The following is a 21,449-nucleotide window of genomic DNA, read 5'->3' on the forward strand; positions in this document are numbered from 1 at the left end:
AACACGACTGAAGCCCTTACTTGGATCAGTTAAGTTCCAGCAACTTAACTGATAACTCATTACAGAAGAGCTTTCAGTATCAGTCGTCAACCCTGTTGGTCAAAACTGATTTCAGTAAAACAGGAGTCCTTGCTTGCTTGTAAAGTTTCGTTTTGATCTCTGACTGAGATCCCTCTGATTGAGGTCAGTAGATTGTTGTAAAAATAGCCTATAGGTGTATTCCCCCCCCCCCATACACCTATTCGAGACCCCCCGGACCTAACATATATAAATAGGGCTGTAAACGAGCCGAGCCGAGCCGAATACTAGCAAGCTCGAGCTCGGCTTGATTAAATATTCGGGTATCTGAGCTCGGCTCGAGCTCGATTCGAGCTTTTATCTTGATGATCGAGCTCAGCTCGTCACCCACTTATCAAGCTCGAGCTCGGTTCGAGTTCGGCTCGGGTGATGCTCGATAATGTCAAATTCGAACTTGAGCTCGAGCTCGGCTCGTTAGATGTTCGTATTAGGGCTGTAAACAAACCAAGCCGCTCGTGAACTATTTGGAGCTCGGCTCGAAAAAAGCTCGTTCAAGTTCGTTTAGAGAAGCTCGATAAATAAACAAACCAAACTTGAGCTTAGTAGTATTCGGCTCGTTAGCTCGTGAATATGTTCGTCAAGTGATTCAGCTTGAAAAATATAAATTATTAGTAGATACAACTTATATTTATCCATTAAAATTAATAATAATTGTATTAAATCTCTAATTAATTTTGTTTGTTATAAAAAAATAATTAAGATATTTATTATTTTGAATAAATTAATTTATTTTTAAAAATAAAATAATGAATATTTTAAATATAAATATAAATTTAGAAAGTTCGTATAGGCTCGATTAGGCTCGTGAACCGCTTGTGAGCCTCAAAGTATTCAGTAAGTAAAGTTCGGGATTCGATTCGATACTAAACAAATCAAACTTGAGCACACCACTATTCGGTTCGGCTCGATTCGATTACACCCTAACGTATATATTATATTCAAACTCGAAATTTGTTATAAATTTAAGAAAATATTCTTAATTAATATGTTACTCGAGCTCAAGTTCGACTTGTTTAAGACTCGTGTACTAACTCGATTGAAGGCTCAATTGAAGGTTCGTGAACAGGCTCACAAACATGTTCGCGAACAATCGAATTCAAACATGTTCGCGAACTCAACGAGCCGAGCACTGTCAGGCTCGAGCTCGGCTCGATAAAAATTTCGAGCTCGAAATCAGGCTCGAGCTTAGCTCGTTTATTATAGAATCAAACTCCGAACGAGTTTTTTTCGAGTCAAATGTCGAATAGCTTGCGAGTAGCTTTGTTCATTTACAGTCCTATATATAATATAACCCACCAAATGCTCCCACTTGTCAAAAAGAAAAAAAAATGTAATAAAGACACTACAAAAAAACGCTACATTTAGCTACAGAATTAGCTACGGAAATAATTCTGTAGCTATTCTGTGACGGAATTACAACGGATCAGCTACGGAAATAATTTGTTGAATTTAACAACGGATTTTCGTAGCAATATTTTCGCTACGGATGTATTCCGTCATTAAAGTAAAAAAAAATACTAATTTTTGTTAAAAAAATTTAGCTACGGAATAACCGTATTAAATCCGTAGCTAAACTAAAATTTAATTCGTAGCTACGGACTCTGTCCGTAGCGGGATATTGTGACATATTAGCTACGGAATGTGCGTAGCAACATCCATAGCTAAGACCAAATTTCAAATCTAAAGTTCAGCCGCGATTTTTCTTCTTCTCATTTTCCTCCATTGCAAACCTTAGCGTTTCTCACTCTTCCGGCGCCGTCGCCGCGGTTGCTCCGCCGTTTTTCTCAAAGTCGTCGGTAGGTACAGATCATGACATTCACATCACGTTCAGCATCGTCGATCTCTATCTCTCTCACCATCTCATTCTCTTTCACAGGCGCTGCCACCGTGCTCGCTCACCATCATCCCCTCCACAACCCTAATCCGCCGCCACGGTGCACGCGCTAAAACCTAAGCTCAGATTCATCGTCTACTCGCCAAGCCCCAATCACTACTGTTCCAGCTGCCTTCTCCATTGCTTCCAGCAATAAGGTAATTCGATTCTCCAAATCATTCAGCCGGCTATTTCGATTTGAATGTTGTGGAATTGATTTGCCAAATTTTATGGTTTATTATCGCAGTTCTCTGTTCGGTTAGTTCAACCAGAACTTCGTCATTCTATATACCGATTTTTTTTGTTTGATTTTGTCTCCACTCATAAAGTTTTGAGACGAGGCAAACAGTTTGCATTCATTAATAGGATTTGGTTTGTTATCTCTCATGCTTCAGTCTCATTAACTTTTTTCTGCCCCTTCCCTTGGCAGTAGATTATAGATATTGAATTGGTTTGATCTTTTTGCTCCTAATTCAGGGTTGGAATAAACTCTCTACCTATAAGGTGGGAGCTTAATGTCAACTTCAACTTCTTTATTTACAATCACATCTCCTTGTAAAACCTTGAACTTGAGCTCTGCCTAATCTAAATCAAGAATAACTCATCAAGTCATATAATGAAAAGTAAATGGCAGCAAAAAATGTATGCTTACTGATTTAGAAAGTGGGGTGAATTGAGGCTTGTTTGTTTGTAGAGAACTCTGCTTGATGCAAGGCTGCAGAAGTGTTAGGGAAGTGAGAGTTTCAGCCATGTTTCCCTAAGATTGAAGAATGAGATGTTTTTTTCTTTTTATTTTTTGTTTGCCCATTTGCTCAGTTGTGCTAATTCACTTCCAAATTTTGCCATCATTGAATAGAATCATCAATTTGTACATTCTGGAAATCTGAGGCAGGGCCGGTCCTGAGAAAAATGAGGGCCTGGGCTAAATTATAAAAATGGGCCCTCAATATATTAGCGCATCAATATATTAAAAAATAAAATTTTCCAATACTTATAAAAAAATGATTTCATCTAGCATTTTTACTTGCAAAATCATTTACGATATCGTTCAAATCTATGTTATCTAAAATCTCTTAATAAAGACAATAGAATTAAAATGAAGATAAAACCATCTTATAATTGGAGGATATAAAATGAATGACCAAGATGTTGACAAAACCTTTTTAACTAACAATTATTATTATCTATTTTTAAAAAATCCACCAAAATATCTAGATATTTTTCTTTCAAATTTTCTATTAATTTTGAAAGGGATTTTGGAACTTTTAATTACTTTTTACTGATTTGCATTTCATAATATTTTTTTAGGCGTTAATTGACTGTAAATCCACAAACTATTAGTGAATTTTGCTATTTTTTCAACTATATCAAGTTGCAATATAAATACATAAATTTTAGCTCATTCATGAATTTGCCCTGAATTTTAATTTCGTTCATACATGATAAAATTAAAGATGATATAATATATACACATTATATTAAAATAACTTATACAAAATTTCTACTGAAATATACACAGTACTATGTATATAATGAATATATATATATATATAGTTTAATTTTAAAATTTGTATTTTGATAAAATTAACAAATAGTAAAACCTAGCAAATATGAAATTTAAAATTTGTCATGATCAAGAATCATAACATTTTAAAATTTGTTTATTTTATTCTGTTTTTTTATATATTTTTTACTATATGGTATTATTTTTATATTTATATTTATATTTTTTATTATAACAGTTTAATGCAGTTACTAAGATTAAACTTATATTTTTTTTCATTTTAGAACTCTTTAGCTTAAAATATAAATTTGTAAATAAATAATTATATATATATATATATATATATCTTAAAATAGAATTTCTAGTATAATTTACATTTATTAAATTTTTAGTATGCTTTTGTATGATTTTTATATTATTATTATTAAAATTAAAATTATTATTATTATTATTATTATTATTATTATTATTATTATTATTATTATTATTATTATTATTATTATTATTATTATTATTATCTAGAGTAGATTGATAAAAAAAATTAGAAAGAAAAAATTGTTTTCAAAAATAGTAAGGTGATTTTTGACAAGAAAACATAACTTACTATTTTTGAAAGTGGTTGAGCTTTTATATATGTATATAGATATTGTCAAATCATTCAATCTCTTTAGAGACATTGACGATCTCAAATACGTTTTCAACCATTTTAAATTTGAGAAGCTCATTTTATAACAGTCTATTAGTAACTGGCATTGTCAGCATAATTTTACATTTCGATTTGAACTTTGAATTTTAATATAATATAAATTTGATAAAAAAAATGGAGTATTGCCTAATATTTTTAGTATATATAAAGTCTATAACTAATGAGATATATTTAAAATTTTGGGCCCTCAAAATTATGTTACAAAATTATCATCAAATTAATTTGAAATTGATTTTAAATTGAATTTTGAATTTTTGACAATAAATTATGTTATCTAATATTGTTTAGTATACATAAAGCCTATAATTAATGAGATATATTAAAAAAATTGGGCCCTCAATTTTTTGGGGCCCTGGGCCATCGCCCGTGCCCGCCCGCCCTCAGGGCCGGCCCTGATCTGAGGAGATGGTGTTGGTGCAGAAACCTAGCTGAACACCGCTTCGTGTTATTCTCTTCAGGTTACATCATGATTTCTCGGAATTCTTGCAAGCCTTTTCTCCTTTACTTATTTATCAATCAGAAAAAAGATATATTAAAACAGAGTGTTAGCTAACTGCATGCTTTGTTTGAAGAACTGCATGCAGTTTTGGACAAGAGGTTCCCCACTTGAATGATTGGTGGATTTTTATTATTATTATTTTTTTTATTGTCAGCCTTAAAATGAGATGCATATCATGTGACCTTTGCAATTTCTGGATAGGAATTCCCAAGTGATTAAGAAAAGTGATTTTTGGTGATGTTTAAGAAGATAGAAGAACTATCTGACATTGATTTTTAAATATTGTTGGAATTGATATTCTTTGCTGCATTTTGTGGATATGTTCATTTGTGTTGAGTATTTTAATTAGATTTCTGCCATCTAGGATTTGAAGTCTTGAAGCAATAATAGCTTTCATCTATGTGAATTGTCCAATAATTTCTCAATGCATTCATCTGACCAAAGTTGCTGCTGTCAAATCTAGTATTGTACTTGTGCATATGAATGGTTATTATTGAATGAAGCAATCAAAATGTACTAATGGTGTAATGAAAATAAATCTGTGGCTTTATTTATATGTTTTTTTGCTAAATATATTTCACACAATTCTTGGCATTTTAGGGGATATATTTGATATTTCACCGGCTGCAGTGGTGATTAACTGATCAGATTCAGCGCCTTGCCTCCTCTATATAGCATAACAGGTAATGTAGATCATTCCTTCATATTTCTTGTTTTATAAACTACTATTTAATTAAGAAATACAAGAATGACTCATCTTATTTGAATTTTTTTTTTAGAGGATTATTTGAAAATTCTTTATTATTATTGTTATATTATTTATCGTACATAAATATTTATTTATATCTTCATAAACAGGCTGCAGCGAAGGTAGTCCCAGTGTCGAGTGTGATATATGACTCTTTTCGTGCTTCACATGTGAAGAAGGATGGGACTTACACCGATAAGAAGTCTGAAAGAATCGATGTAAGTTATTTAAAATTCTTTAATATGAAAGAAGTTTTATCTCATTTTTATGGAATTAATAGCATTACAAACTTGTTTAATCTCACCATTCATTATTTTAAATTCTAAGACTCCTGTGAACTGTATGTTAAAGTCAGCCAACTTAGCAATTGCAAACACATTGTTTCTGCAAATTATCTTATTCCTTTTTTTAACCATAGTGCAGAGGCGATCTTCTAAATGTGTATTGTTACTCTTGCTTTCACTTTCATACTAAGTCGTTGTATGATGTACCCTTGTTAACTAGCTTAGTAGTGAATTAGCAAGACTTCAATCATTTGAGTGTAGCTTATGAAATTAGCAAGACCGTTTGAAGAGTAGGATGCAAGTCTTTTACATCAATAGATGGAGTTATTTCTCTTTCTTGGAATTTAGTCTTTTAATATGTTTTATACAATATTTTTTATCAATTAGGTGGAGGTACAAGAAATTGCTGCAGAGATGGGTCAATCTCATCCTGATACGCCTGTGGATATGAACAAGATCTATCTAGATGTCTTGGGAGGCGGTTTAGATAAAAAGCAAAGATTGTTTGGCACAGGTAGCCTCGCATCGACCTTGAAGATCGATATATCGGGAGAGAATAGTACTTCAGCTATGCCCGACATCGACAAAGAGCAATATGCCACTTGCCTAGGAGATGTAGAGGAACAGCTTCAAGCAGAGCGAGAAAGGACATCTCGATTAGAAGAACAGGTTAAAGTTGCAATGGAGATTATCAAGCAGTTGCAAGGGCAATCAAGTAGCGCAACTAGCCATCCAAATCCACCATCACATGTTCCATGATCATACATGTGTTCTGATTTTGATATCGACTATCTTTAGGTGTTTGGTTTTGAAGTACTTGTTAGAGATGTGATTTCTAAACTATTTTTTTGGTTTATGACTACTATTTCTAGGTGTTTGGTTTTGAGATACTTATATGTGATTTCTAAACTATCTTGGTTTATGACTATTTTGGTTTATGACTTTGATATTGACTATTTTGGGATAATGAGTATGTGTGTTGGATATTGAAATAATAGTAATTGTTCCTAGTTTTGCTGGAAATAGAATATATAACAGGTTGTATCTACGTAAACAAAAATTAAAATAAAAAATACAAAATTTTAGCAACTTAGCTACGGATTAGCTACGGATTTTTCCGTAGCTAAATCCAAATAGCTGGTGAAGAAACTACTGTCGCCGGTCTATTGTCGGACTCACTACGGATTTTTCCCTAGCCATTTAGCTACGGATTTTCCGTAGCTAAATCCGTTGCTGAACGTTAGACGATGTTTACGGCGACACACTCGAGCGAGGGAATTTCCGTAGCTAAATTCGTAGCTAACGTTAGCGAGGGATCGGATTTCCGTAGCTAAAAATTTAGCGACGAGCGATATACCATCGGACGATTTCTGTTTTCGATCCGTAGTTAAAGCTGTTTAGCTACGGAATTAATGTTTTTAGCTACGGAAATTTCCGTAGCTATTTTTCGCGAATTTTGTAGTGAGATAACATCTAAATAGAAAGAATAAATAAAAAAGCAACAAAGATAACATCGAAATAGAAAATATTGGAAGCAATTGGTCGATATAATCGTTCCATATGAACAAGACAAATTTTGTCGCCTCTTTTTACAATAAATAAATCCATGCAGACAGGGGCGGAGCTAGGGGTGGGGCAGGGGGGTCACTGGGCCCCCCTGGGATTTTCAAAAATACTAGGATATTTTCGTAATTTTATATTAAAAATAAAAAATATATAATTTTATCTACATCATTATCTTGTTGAGCTATTTTATACTGTAATTGATATGTAAGCTTTAGAGTTAAGATGCTTAGAATAAGTAAACACATAATTAATTTATACATATCATGCTTGGATTTGATTTTAGAGATTTATTTTTTGAATTTGATATTGAAAGTTACTTTGCCTTACAAAGTTTCATGGAATTTTGGAAAATAAAATCACAAACTATTTTGAATTTGCAATTTTAATGTCTTTTGAGTGTGGCGAATTAAATCACTATTTTTTTAAGTTTTGCAATTTCGTCCCCCAATTTTTTTCGATCGCTAGAGTGTTGAATTGGAGCTTACGTGGATTAGTAAAGACGAAGGCGTTTTTGTGAGGCCTAAACGACATCGTTTCGTAACATTTCAAATAAAAATTTCTCCAAATTAGAAAGAGACTGTATCATGTATTTGCACTATATATAATATTCAATATTTAGTAATTTTATTGCAAAATACGTCGTAACATGAATATGAGCTTGAAAATCTGTTAAAATGTGTTTTTTTGTAATTTAAATAATATTATAATTGTGTTATTGATTATCATTTATTTTTAATATAATTTAATTTATTTTTTATTTTTTTATTTAATTATTAATTTTCTTTAAAAAAAATTTGGACCCCCCTGAATAAAAAGTCTGGCTCCGCCCCTGCATGCAGATGTATGTGAGAATTTGGTATTTGTCTATATCAAAATAACGTGTGAAAATTGACCAAATAATACGAGTAATAATTATTACTGTTATTCTTACAAATAATGGAGTGCATTTTTACAAATTTTGATATAATACTTTTTACAATATCCATACTATAAATTTGATTTGAAATATTACGAATAAAAAAAATCAGCACTTATAAAATTCAAAGCTCAAACCTTGAATTTGTTTAGCAATAAATTTTCACAATTTAAGGCCTTAAAAGTATATACTTGTATGTACCCATTGGAATCACTCTTTATATGCGAAGTATATGCAAGTTTTAATATTTTAGCACCTAATTTTTTTCAAATTTTTCTAGATAAAGTTATTTATTTATATAATAAACTTTTATTCTACATCCATTATTACTACTAATAATAAAAAAAATATCTCTCCGCGCTACAAATACTAGACCCACACTAAAATTTTGTGGGAACCAGAAAAAATCTACACCCGCCGAGAAAGTCGTAACCAACGGTCGATCGTTACATACAATAAATGGCTATAATCGCTGCCGGAGAAGTAACGTCGAACGACGTCGTCCCCGGCTACGTCGACTTCAAGGGCCGCCCATCCGTCCGCTCCAAATCCGGTTTCTGGAAATCAGCTTCTTTCATTGCAGGTAGCTAAAAAATATCACTGCCATAATTTTGAATAATTGCGTTAGCCATACATATATGTTTGCTATTCTTTTGAATAACTGCATCATCTACACATATGTTTGTTAAAATTTAGTGATTTAAACTGTTTTTTCTTGGCTCATTTTGTATTAACAGGTTTTGAAATGGCGGAGAGGTTTTGTTACTATGGAATTAGCTCGAATTTGGTGAGTTATTTAACCGGCGAGTTAGGGCAATCCACGGCCGCCGCCGCAGCGAACTTGAATGCATGGTACGGCACGGCGGCGCTCTCGCCGATTCTCGGCGCCCTTCTGGCGGACTCGCTTTTGGGCCGCTTCAGAATGATTGTTTTGTCATCTCTGCTTTATGTATTGGTTAGAGCTCTGCACAATTTCTCTTTCTTTTATAAGATTTTGATAGAAGAAAACACAGGAAAAAGAACATGAAATTTAATGGATAAGGTTTTGTTTCTCCAACACTAGTAGCATGAATATATTATGAGAAATTATTGTCTGAATTTTGATTCAAATATGTTTAGCATTTAATCCAACTCAAAAGTTATTATAAATATAGCCTGCTCAGGAGCAACACGAGAATAAGTGTCGGTAGAGGCTCCACTATATTGATATTCTCTTACTGTCAAATACATATGCATATATATATTAAAAAATAAATATGTGTCTTTCGGCAGCAACTTGTCTTCCTCTTTCTCTGCCCTTCCCATCCTCCAATCTTCGTTGGTTCGTTTTCAGTGGCCGCCGCCCAATAAGGGCAGAAGATAAGTTTTGGCAATTTCGACAAAATTTCACAGTAGAAAAAAAATAGCCCTAGATTTAGATATGGAGAATTTGCAGATGGGATCCATTGTCCCACTATTTTGTGTGTACCACTCTTAATTTAAATTTATTACTATAATTTTTAATTATGTTTTCTTCTATTTTAATTTATTATGCTTTAATAATTATAAAAAGATAATTAACAAGGATTCACTCATTCAATTAGAGTTTATAATTATTTGTTTATATTTATTTGAATATATAATTGATTATTTTGGGTTCATTAATTCAAAGTTAGGGTATATAATCTTTTAAAATTTCAATTTTTAGTGATAAATATTAATTAGAGTTCATAATATAGTAATATTTTTTATTTTTATAAAAAATAATTACTCCACAAAATAAATAAATTAAGAGTGGTACACGCAAAATAGTGGGAGAGACGATCTCATCTGGAGAATTTGGTGGAAATATTTGGTAACTAAAGTATTTTCGATTGATGTTGGACTTCTAGTTTGTTTGAATGATATCCATATTTCATGTATTGACACTTGGAAATGCTACATTTATGATGGATGAATAAATAGGGACTTGGCTTCTTGACTCTATCCTCTGCAATGAATTCAGTGAGGTGCAAAAATGGTGTAAACAACACCACATTATGCTATCCATCTGAGATTCAGACAATTTTCTTCTTCTTGTCACTCTACATGGTTGCATTTGCTCAAGGTGGGCACAAGCCCTGCCTACAAGCATTTGGTGCAGAGCAGTTTGATGTGGGAAACTACGAAGAAAACGCGGCCAAGAGCTCCTTCTTCAACTGGTGGTTCTGGTTCTCATGTCTGGGCGTAGTGGTGGCCCTCTCCGTTGTCAATTACATCCAAGAGAATTTGAGTTGGGTGATTGGATTCGGCATCCCTTCCCTGGTTATGCTCTTCTCCTTGCTTCTCTTCTGCCTCGGCTCATTCACTTACCGCTTCACCACTCACACCAAAAGGGACAAAATGTTTAAACGCCACACTTGTGAGCTTGAGTGAGTCCTTTACAGACCTCGGCTTTCTTATTTTTACCAAATTAGGACTAATCTGGGGCCGTCTCAGGTCTCTGCTTCCAGTGTCAGAAGAAGCGAAAACAATGGTGAGGCTAATCCCCATCTGGTGCACCAGTCTGGGCTACTCCATTGTGTATGCGCAGCCTTCAACTCTCTTCACCAAGCAGGCCTTCACCATGGACCGTCACATCGGCCCCAGCTTCGAGATCCCCGCCGCCTCCTTCATGCTCTGCATCTCCCTCTCAATCATGCTCTTCGTCTCCATCTACGACCGCGTATTCGTCCCCGTGGCCAGGTCCATCACCAAGAAGCCCTCGGGCATATCGGTGTTTCAGAGGATCGGAGTCGGGCTGCTGCTGTCTCTGTTGTCCATAGTGTTGGCGGCAGTCGTCGAGGCCAGACGCCTCAGGACTGCCCGCCAGCACGGCCTGGTGGACACGCCTGAGGCCATGATCCCGATGAGCGTGTGGTGGCTGGCCCCACAGTACGCGCTCTCCGGGATCTCCGACGTGTTTGGCATGGTTGGTCTGCAGGAATTTTTCTACGACCAAGTCCCCAATCAGCTCAAGAGCACGGGGCTCGCCCTGTATCTCAGCATACTCGGCGTCGGCAGCCTCGCTAGTAGCTTCTTGGTATCCGTGATCCAGAATGCCACAAGCGGAGACGGCGGTGGCGGCTGGTTTTCCGACAACTTGAACACCGCGCATCTTGATTACTTCTACTGGCTGCTGGCGGGGATTAGTGCGGTCTCTCTTGTTGGCTATGTTTACTCTGCCAAGTATTATTCTTTTAGTTGAAAGGCCCCTCACCCGACCCTCTCGTACGACTATGGGTTTTTTTTAAAGAACTTATAAGTTCTTGGTGCTAGATATATATTTGAAGCTTATAAGTTGTTAAAGTATTTGAATAATTGAATTTATAAGTTAGAGATAAAAAAAATTAATTAGAAAGAAATAATCAAAAAGAGGTGAATTTAAGAGGATATATAATGAAAATAACAAATTATAATTCAATAATATTTATAAAATAATTATTACATAAGTTTATAAAAATATAAGTTGGGGTAGGAAAATTCATTTCTTGGGAAACTTATAAGCTTTTTTTGAAGTTTATTTTTAAAATTTATAAGCTGTTTATAAACTTAGGGCACGTTTGATAGTATTTCACATTATCTCTATATTATTGATATAGGGACAATTAATACATCATTGGTGTGATTAATTATGTTAGTCTTTTATTTGATAGAAAGTAATTAATACATGTATAACTTGTTTTCCGTGTTTGATGCATTCAGCTATATTGCGTATAATCTGTACAAATGTAAGGCTTATCCCATGAAATTACCATATTACCCTTCACTATTTACAATTTTGACCGATCAGTCCCTTACAAAATTGGGGGAAAATGAAGCCCCAAAATGGCGCCATTTTTTCATAAATTAGGGCGCCAAACTATCAAAGGAATTAGCCCTCCAAAATTATTAACGCTGGTGTTTCTTCTAGCTCGGTTTATTTTCGTTCATTAAAACACTCTGAAATTGAGAGGAGGCGACGAACTTGCGATACTGAACCCTTCGTCTCAGCAGAACTTGAAACATCATGAGCAACAACCACCAAGGTGAATATCTTCTTCTTTTTTTAATTGATTTTCGTTTGCCATGTATGTTTTATTTGTGAGTACATTGATTCGGAATTTAACGAACGTAATACTGCAATTTAAGCGCATTGACTCCAATTTCATGCCCTTTGTTTTTATGTTTCTTTTATTTTAATAATTTTTGATTCAAGAATCATTTGTGGCCGTAATATGCTGTGGATATTATGAATCAAATGTTCATAACAAGTGTGGGCTATTGAATTTAAAATCTCATTATGTGTATCGAGCTATGAAATTTATATAAAGGTAGCAGGTGTTTGATGTGAAGTCATGAACTCTGTTTATTTCATAGCTATGCTGTGGACTTGTTTTATGATTGATTTCAAATCCATAGTTAGCTGATTAATCTGTGGTTTATGTATATACAACCAGACTCTGCTACTAGCAATGAAATGGTTTCAAACAAGTCCAACAAACCCGATAAAACACGACGTAGTTGGTCAACGAGGGAAGAGGAGGTGCTACTTGCAGCAATGAAAGAACTTGTGGTGCAAGGTTGGAAGTCGGATAACGGATTCAGGGCTGGATATCTCGGAAAGCTAGAAGAATCGGTAAAGAAAGTGTTTCCAGGGACGGATCTGAAAGGTATACCGCATATCCATTCGAGAATTGCAACGTGGAAAAGGAACTACAATTCTCTGCAGCTTATTTTAGGGAAGACTGGGGCTGGTTTTAACGTCGATGGTAAGCACATGATCGACCTTGATATTGAGGAATGGGATATCATCGCTAAGGTAGTTGAAATTTGAGCAGATTTTTCGGGGAATTCTTTTCACATTATATTTTGTATTGTTGATTATGTTGATTCACTACTGTCTCCATAAATGTAGAGTGACCCCAACGCACGCTCGATGCGTACTAAGAGTTGGCCCCATTTAGAGGCATGGAAGGAGATCTTCGGAAAGGACCGGGCTACTGGATTGGGGGCGGAAGATGCCGTGGACGCAGTCAATGAAATGCAAAATGGGGTTGAATTAGATAATGATGGAACGCAGGGCGATTACTATCCCCATTTTGAGGAAGATGTCCATAGCGAAGCAGCTGATGCTAGTGTGGGTCAGCCTGCCAAGATGGGAGGTGCTGCAAGATCCTCGAGTAGGAAACATAGCTCTGAACAAGCGTTCGATGGTCTCTGCCAAGTGATAAGCGACCTCAGCAAGGGTGCCAATGAGAGAATGGAAAAGATGTCATCGCGCATTGGGTATAAGCAGGACTTGGGGGAGGCTAGGAAAGAAGTCTTCAATCAATTGAGCAACATGCCTACTTTGACCATGGATGACAAATTTGACGCATACGAAATCTTGGCAGGTGACAAGAAAGCCCTTGAATTGTTTATGGCACTTCCTCTTGACGCAAAGCCGCAGTATGTAGTACGTATACTCATGAACAAAAAGCTCTAGGTCTAGGGTGAATATTAATGCTATTTTGGTGTGATCTTTTGAAGCATGGTAATTGCTCTATCTCGCTTATAAGATGATGATGATGGGACATGTATATAGTAATGGTGAATATATGCTTTTGTAAAATTCAAGTTTCACTTTTTTGTAAATGTGCTCCGATGTCGAGCCCCTTCTAGCCAATTCTTGTATTAGCTGGTTAATATTAATGCTATTTTGGTGTGATCTTTTGAAGCATGGTAATTGCTCTATCTACATTATAAGATGATGATGATGGGACATGTAGATTTTAAGGTGAATGAAATGGTGAATATATGCTTTTGTATTAGCTTTTGTAAAATTCAGGTTTCACTTTTTTTGTAAATATGCTCCTATGTCGAGCCCCTTCTAGCCAATTCTTGTATTAGCTGGTGAATATATGCTTTTGTAAATTTATAATTTCAAATGGTAATATTAATGCATCATAAATATTATAGAACAAAGATGAGGTGAACTCCATCTTAACCATACAAAAGACACCACTTGCTGTTACAAAAAAAAAAACACAAAGGTTGAGCTATTCTTTGTGACTAGCTCCAAGCAAGTTGTGAAGTTGGGATGCCGATCCAGTGCTTACATAATATTTACAAATTATAACAAAAATACTAGATGGAGTTCACCAACACAAGAGGTACACGCTTCATCGTTGATTCTTACTTAAACGGCGCACGCGATTCACATGAGCTACACTCTCCGGTGTCTCCGAAATCTAGCTTCCGGGCTGTTGGGGCTTTTACCACACCAGATGTTACCTCGCCCTCGGATATGGAGATGTTTTTTTTGGTTGTCGATTCTGCAAATCCCAGTGGAGAGTCACCTAGTACGATCACAGTAGGAGAGGCTTCCTTGTTGGTCTCACTAACTTCGAAAAGTCGGCAGAGCTTCTCCCACAATGGATCACCACTCTCGTAGTAGGCTCGGGTGAAGTCATCCTCCTTGGATTGGAAAGATATAATTTATTCATATATTATTAGCTATAAATCGAAGAAATCACAAATATATTATTAGCTATAATTTAGTCATACCTGAAATATTATCTTCCAAACTTCGTCCTTGGCGATTACGCGATTGTTAATGGCATCCCACTTTGTCTCCACACGACATGCAAGCTTCCTGAAGCACTTATAGCGCTTCCTCAGGAAATTGACACGATCGAGAACGTTGTTGTATGTTACGTCGGCGCCGAGTTCTTTGTTTAGTGCCTCCATGGCACATATATAAGCATGCGGCGAATCAGCAGGAGACACCGGCTTACACTCCTCTTCTCGCTCCACGAGCCGCTTGATTAGGTACGAATCAAGCGCAATGTTCCATTTCCCATGATACAGAAACCAATCTTGCGAAGGCTCACCAAATGCTTTCATTTTTGGGTTGAAGCGTAGAGTTTATGAAATGCAGATGTTCTTCACTTGAAGGAGGAGATTAGCATTTATAATGGATCACTTTTCGGTCTTATCCTTGACCGAAATTGTAAAAGATGTAGGTGATTACTAAAAATTAATTTAAGCTTTGGCAGTTGGTGGGTGAACAAATTTATAATTGAAATGACATATTTCTTGAAAATCTTCAGATATTGTGCAGGCCAAATCTGGCTAAGAAAGGTTTTATAAGTATTGATCTATTTAAGGCATCTTCAAATCAAGTATCATATCAAGCAATCAATTTTATCCAACTACTACACATCTACTCCATGCAAGAAATATAGAATTAAATAAAGATGTTGTGTCCATAATTATGTACAACATTACGGAGGCGAAGATCATATATAACACAAAAAATGAAACTTATATTTGTTTATTTATTAGCTCCAAATAATGTATATATATACATCTATCTTTTAAAAAATAAATTTTTTAAAAGATTCAAAATGAACGGATCTGAAAGATGAAAATGTGGAGAACCATTATCGATTCTCTTTAAAAATAAATATACAAGAACTTTCCTTTTATATATCTTTTTATAAAATTATTAATTGGAAATTGAAATTATCAAGGTAAGGTAAAAAAAGATGACAATTATTGATAGAGTTCTTTGTATACGTTGATAGTAAAATTGTATACATTTTTTCTTATTAATTGGAATTGAAATTATCAAGATAAGGTAAAAAATCTACCATTATTTTTTAAATTATCAATTTTTGAAATTGTATACATTTTTATTAATGGAGAACCATTTTTTATTGATAAAAAATTGTATACGTTGATAGTAACTTTTATTTTAAATTTGATAAGCTATATATGGATAGTAAATTTGTATTTAACTATGAGAAAATCAATGCATGCTTTTGATATTTCATAATTTATTTATTTATTTTTGAAATTATCAATTAATCAATTAATTGCTATTTCAAAAATTGAAAATTCAAACAAGTATTAAAGATAAAAAATAATGAATAGTTGCAAATGAAGCTAAGTTCAGGTGCAAGAATTAATTCCAGATGCAAGGTAAGCAACAAAAGATCGTCTGCATTCCGGAAGATAGAGAGTTGTACATCAAATCAATATAGGTTCATCACATTTATTAGTCTTTGTAATTGCTTTCAAGTTTCCTAAGCATTTATTTATTAAAAGACCTTCCAACCTCCCATTCATGCACACGCCAATTGAACTTTACTTTTGTCTGTGCTCTGATGTCCTCGCCGGAAATGGATTCCCTCGCCGAAATTGACGCTCAATCGTTGTATATCTACGATGATGGTTGGACTGCCAAGAAAGATAAGTTTCTGCTGGATGCTCTCGTCGCGAAGAAGGATGAGTGCAGCCCTATCTCGCCTCACAAATCGGCGCACGCGAAGCTATGCGTGTTGGATTTGTTCAATCGTGCCTTCAACACCACCATTGGACTCATCGAGATAGAAGAACGACTCGCGTTTCTCGAAGGACGCTTCAGGACCTTCAAGCGCTTATCCAGTGAGAAAGGGACCCATTGGGATGTTCAAAAGAACATGGTCTTTGCATCGGACGTTGTTTGGAAAAAAATTATCAAGGTAAGGAAAATAGTCTTTAAATATTCTTGATGTTATGCATGTTGTTTTGCTATCTACAGTTTTGGTGTGATTTTTATATACCTTGAAGGAGGATGAGTTCGCTCAAGCATATTTCTGGAAGGGGGAACCTGAGTGGAAAAATTTAAGCTTGCTTTTCGATCCGAACACCGTGAAAGCGGAGCCATCTGCCAGCCGCAATGTCATCGTCATAAGCGATGAATCTTGGGCAAAGCTTGGAAAGGGCAAAGCCAAGGCCGGAGGAGCTAGAAAATGGGCATCAATTGAGAGGAGGCTGCAATTCCCTCGCCGCGGCGGCTTCCTCATAGATGAAGATGATAGCGACGACTCCGATGAGGTTACATCTCCTCTCGTTGTTGATGATTCGCAAGCTTCGTCATGGGCTCCTTGGCCTTAGGCAGATGAATCTAGTTGGCTCTTGCTTTTGGTGTTTTTTATATCATGTAAATTATGGCAGTTGTTTTTTATGGTCTTTCCGGTTTTACATCAGGAAAGGCATGTTTTTTTTGTGGTGCGAGATTCCCTTGGCCTTTTAAGACATGGTCAATGAAATGGGGGGATTAATATGTCTGCATTTTGAATGGTTGAAATATATCAAGGTATATATTAGTAATTGCTATATCTTTGTTGAATGCAAATGGATGACACATTAAGATGAAAATGTGATAATTGTTTGCTGTGTTACCATAAAAAATAAAACACAAGGCTGGAGAGCAAGTGAAGCAGAAACTATAACATATAAAGAGGTTCACAAACAAATTACAAACTTCAAAATAATTTACATAATAACAAAACAAAAGAGGGGCAGCCAAATAATAGATATGTTTAGTAGCCCATAAACATCATAACATCCCAAATAAAGTGACTAAAACAACCTACCAACTATAACACTACACACGACCGTGAGAAGCAACAAAAAGATGAGAGGAACTTGGACTTCATCTCGTGGTGCAAGTCTAACGTGCGTGCTGGAGCTCGGTTGTGGGGAATCAACAACCACTGAGCTCGACGCATGCTCAGACTCTTGTGGTGGGTAAGTAGTCGCTGGATATGAACCAGTGATTGGGGCTGAACCTAGGATACCACAGTGGTATTCATCGTACCAAATAAAGCCTCCAATATGACCTCTATTCGTAGGGCACGTATAATACCATCTCCCTGGGTTTTGAGCCTTTGGGCCGGCATACATTAACAACATCCGTCCACGACGGCAGCTACAAGAAGGTGCCATTCGATTGTCCATGAGCCTGAAACCAAATCAATATATAAAACCATCAGAAAAACCAACTGCATAATCACCCGATGAAGCTTTTAAACTAGCTACAAGAAGCTTAGAAAGAAACTGCATAATCACCCAATCAGAGCATACTCCAAGCATATAAACAAATAAACATAAATCATAAATCACAGACCACCACAGTTAAAATTTCACATATTCATCATGCCACAAAACACAAATAAAATTCCACCGTTTCAACATCACTGATAAAAAAGCCCACAATGGTTTCAACTATTCGAAATTCCGTTTCCAAATCCAGAAATTGAAATAAAAAATAAAGGCAATTAAGCAGCCCCCTCTAGCAAATGGGTACAGCCAAAAGAACAGCCCATTTCCTCGCTAAAATCTGCAGATACGAAGCATTTCACATGTTATTCAAATAATTGTTCCACATGGCTTCTGCTATTGCATCTCGCTCTGCATTCCAGGCTGGAGAAGACTCTATTCCATCTATGAAATCACCCTCCATCTCAGTATCTTCAGTATGATTCGCAGCAGCATTATCAAACTCTTGTTCAATTGGGTCGTCGGGCATCTCCGCACGGATGAAATTATTGAGAATGAAACACGCCATGATAAGCCGGGTCTGGGTCTTGGGGGGATAAAATGTTGTGCTTCTCAATATCCCCCAACGCATTTTCATTATTCCAAAAGCACGTTCAATAATGTTTCGTGCCTTGGAATGGCGAAGGTTGAACAACTCCATTGCATTTTGCGGGCGGGCTGTGTTTGGCCCCCATTCCTTCAAATGGTATCGTATGCCCTTGTACGGAGTAAGAAACCCCTCGCTGTTGGCATACCCGTTATCACATAGATAGTACTTGCCTGTTTCATTGAAAACTTTAGTCTGTCAGCAAATGAAATTAATTTTATGGTACAAAGACTTCGTTTACTAACAAGGAGATATACCTTTAGGCACTCTCAGCCCGTTAACCCGTATGAGGGAATCACGCAGTATTCTTGAATCCGCGGCCGAACCCTCCCAGCCAGGCAACACATAGATGAATTTCCCATTGCGATCACAGACAGCGAGTGTGTTAGTCGAAATCTGCCCTTTTCTTGTCCGATACCTAGGCTTGTCGGCATTATTTACCATCACGTTTATATACGTGCCATCAAGGGCACCCAAACAGCCCTATATATTAGAAAATCACATTTTTCAGACACTTGAAAGAAGTTGGGCAGAAAGAATTACTGAAGTCAGAAATATAAAGAATAATAGTATCATCTAAAAACACAAGAATGAAAATGAGTCACCTTGAACCATCGCCACCGGCTGTCAGTACAATCATCTGGAACAGGTACTGGTTTCACGAATAAGACAACGTGCAATTTCAGGACTGCCTTGAGTACGAGATGCACGAATCTTGACACAGTTTGACCAGACCGCCAGAAATCGAACCTAACAACCCTATTTTTTTTGTGGTGCGCTAGAACGGACAAAAACATTGCCACTTGCTCTTCTACCCTAATGTGCCTTCCATCCGACAACCCCCCTGACTCACGTAACAAAGTGCATAGTCGACCGAAAGTGTTGCGGTCCATACGTAAGTTCGCGAGACAATCGACATCACTAACACCCACGAGCCTATTCATATGCCTATTTTGATCAGGAATGCGTTCAATCATACTAAAAGCAGGCATGTAGGACCCCCTTTTTCGCTTGCGCGATGTTATCCTAACCATAACGTGGTAAGCTACCAATAACAAAACCAACTGTTGATGGAAAAGTTGTTCTTCCAATAACAAGTATATACACAATGCATTAACGTCGTCTGTCGGCATTATGATTCACAAGAAACAAACATAAAACAGGAGTCTGCAAATAAATAAAGAATATTACCCCAAAGCAATATGAATAGCTGACGAATAACGTGTATTAGAAAAGGAAGAAGAAATTTGACATTTTCAGCACGTATCTAGTACAATTTGTAGTCAGCAAACAACCATGAAATTACTCATAATTGGCAAATTTCACATTTTCAGCACGGCTCTAGTACCAAAAGTCAGCAAACAACCATCAAATTACTCATAATTGGGTATATTTTCGAAATGGCCAACCGAAAGAGCTTACAAATCATATCCAAATCATGCATAGTTTATCAATCAACAAAAAACTGAAACTGTCTTTGTTAATAGACAAAACACGCATAGAAATAACAACAATTCATTAGTATCAATATCCTCCAAATCACAGTTGAATACCACATTCATATACAAACATCTCGCAGCCAAACAATACACAAGCATCCAATCCATAAGGCTGGGTATGAGACAAGTGGAAATACCTTAAAGTACTGGGAGAACAGAAACCCTAGCTCAACGAAAACAAAATGCACAAGGGGCACCTTGACTCCAGATCTGCCCGACACAACAAATGTTGAAGGTGTCAAAAAACCATGAATTAGAAATAGTCAGAGCAGTTCAATTTGTAGCCCATATCAAATCTGATTCCGATACTCATGAAACAAAATATATCAAAATTTGCATACACACCCAAATTTAATACTAGCCAGAAATTACAGATTAGAATAAAAAACAGTCAAAATATCACCTGCGACGAACTCCACACTTGTTTTCCGACGAGCCCTTCAAGAACTCGACACCTGCTCTATTTTCTCGCCCTTCAAGAACTGAGGCCCACTGAGTTGAAGGAATGGCGTAGTTAAGGCGGCAATTCACGAAATTATCAGTTTTTTGAAGTGGATCCAGGGGTAAATTCGTGAACTAAAGAATTAGTATAAATCACTGTTCCACAAGGTATAATTAATTTTGGGGTATGCGGCTGATGAATTATTCTTGAGGAACAGTGAAATTGAAGCGGGCTTACTCAGTTAAGGCGGGCCTTGACTATTATTCATGAAGCCCATCAAACATGCATTTTGGGCGAGAAATACAAATTATATCCCATAATAAATGCCATCAAACGTGCCCTTATTTTGCTAAACACTTTGAAAAAAAATTTATAAACTTCTAAACAATATTTTAAAGAGCTTATAAGTTCTACCAAACATCCTCTATGTCGCATGTATGTTAATAAATGTTAGTTTAGTTAGAGAAGGAAAAATTTAAGCTACAAATCTATTTTAATATACAGATTATGAATTTATAAATTTTATCTGATATATACTCCCTCCATCCACAATCAATGTTCCGCAACTTTTTGGGCGTGAGTTTTGAAAAATGTTAGGTGAGATAGTGAAGTTTGAGTTTCACATTACACTACCAAAAAAAAGGTTTTTAGTGGCAACAATTTTTGTTACTATATGTGCCAAAGTCGTCACTAAAGCATCCAGTGACAACTTTTGTGGTCGTCGGTAAGCTGCAACTACATCCACTGTCGGTAAAAGCTATAGTGACGACGACAAAACATTGTCACTGCAAATCTAATTATTGTGACAGATAATGTTGCCACTGAATATGATTAAATTGTGACGAATTTATTTTTGTCACTATATTTTAAAATTTGTAGCCACGTTTCAAGCTTGTCAC

General features: G+C 35.9%; 3 protein-coding genes across 4 annotated transcripts; 2 read left to right on the forward strand and 1 right to left on the reverse strand.

Annotated features, from left to right (window-relative positions):
• Window positions 1-8,497: 8,497 nt before the first annotated feature.
• On the forward strand, window positions 8,498-11,614 carry LOC131010222 (protein NRT1/ PTR FAMILY 5.10-like). Of its 2 annotated transcripts, XM_057937644.1 has the most exons (4): window positions 8,498-8,757; window positions 8,912-9,129; window positions 10,119-10,564; window positions 10,632-11,614. In XM_057937644.1, the coding sequence occupies exons 1-4, from the start codon at window positions 8,634-8,636 to the stop codon at window positions 11,377-11,379; spliced, it is 1,536 nt and encodes a 511-aa protein (XP_057793627.1). In that variant the 5' UTR covers window positions 8,498-8,633; the 3' UTR covers window positions 11,380-11,614. The 2 variants fall into 2 exon arrangements, with proteins under 2 accessions (XP_057793627.1, XP_057793628.1); XM_057937645.1 differs by lacking the exon at window positions 8,498-8,757 and having other exon boundaries at window positions 8,913-9,129; window positions 10,159-10,564; window positions 10,632-11,595.
• Window positions 11,615-11,727: 113 nt separating this feature from the next.
• Window positions 11,728-13,855, forward strand: LOC131010224 (uncharacterized). Its single transcript, XM_057937647.1, has 3 exons — window positions 11,728-12,199; window positions 12,611-12,972; window positions 13,069-13,855. The coding sequence occupies exons 1-3, from the start codon at window positions 12,181-12,183 to the stop codon at window positions 13,636-13,638; spliced, it is 951 nt and encodes a 316-aa protein (XP_057793630.1). The 5' UTR covers window positions 11,728-12,180; the 3' UTR covers window positions 13,639-13,855.
• Window positions 13,856-17,467: 3,612 nt separating this feature from the next.
• Window positions 17,468-20,825, reverse strand: LOC131010223 (uncharacterized). The gene is made up of 5 exons (XM_057937646.1): window positions 20,512-20,825; window positions 20,246-20,318; window positions 19,215-19,776; window positions 18,867-19,092; window positions 17,468-18,782 (listed from the first exon to the last, which is right to left on the reverse strand). The coding sequence occupies exons 3-5, from the start codon at window positions 19,740-19,742 to the stop codon at window positions 18,322-18,324; spliced, it is 1,215 nt and encodes a 404-aa protein (XP_057793629.1). The 5' UTR covers window positions 19,743-19,776; window positions 20,246-20,318; window positions 20,512-20,825; the 3' UTR covers window positions 17,468-18,321.
• Between the last annotated feature and the right edge of the window lie 624 nt (window positions 20,826-21,449).

Source organism: Salvia miltiorrhiza, chromosome 2 (assembly GCF_028751815.1).
Source record: "Salvia miltiorrhiza cultivar Shanhuang (shh) chromosome 2, IMPLAD_Smil_shh, whole genome shotgun sequence".
Classification (NCBI taxonomy): domain Eukaryota; kingdom Viridiplantae; phylum Streptophyta; class Magnoliopsida; order Lamiales; family Lamiaceae; genus Salvia; species Salvia miltiorrhiza.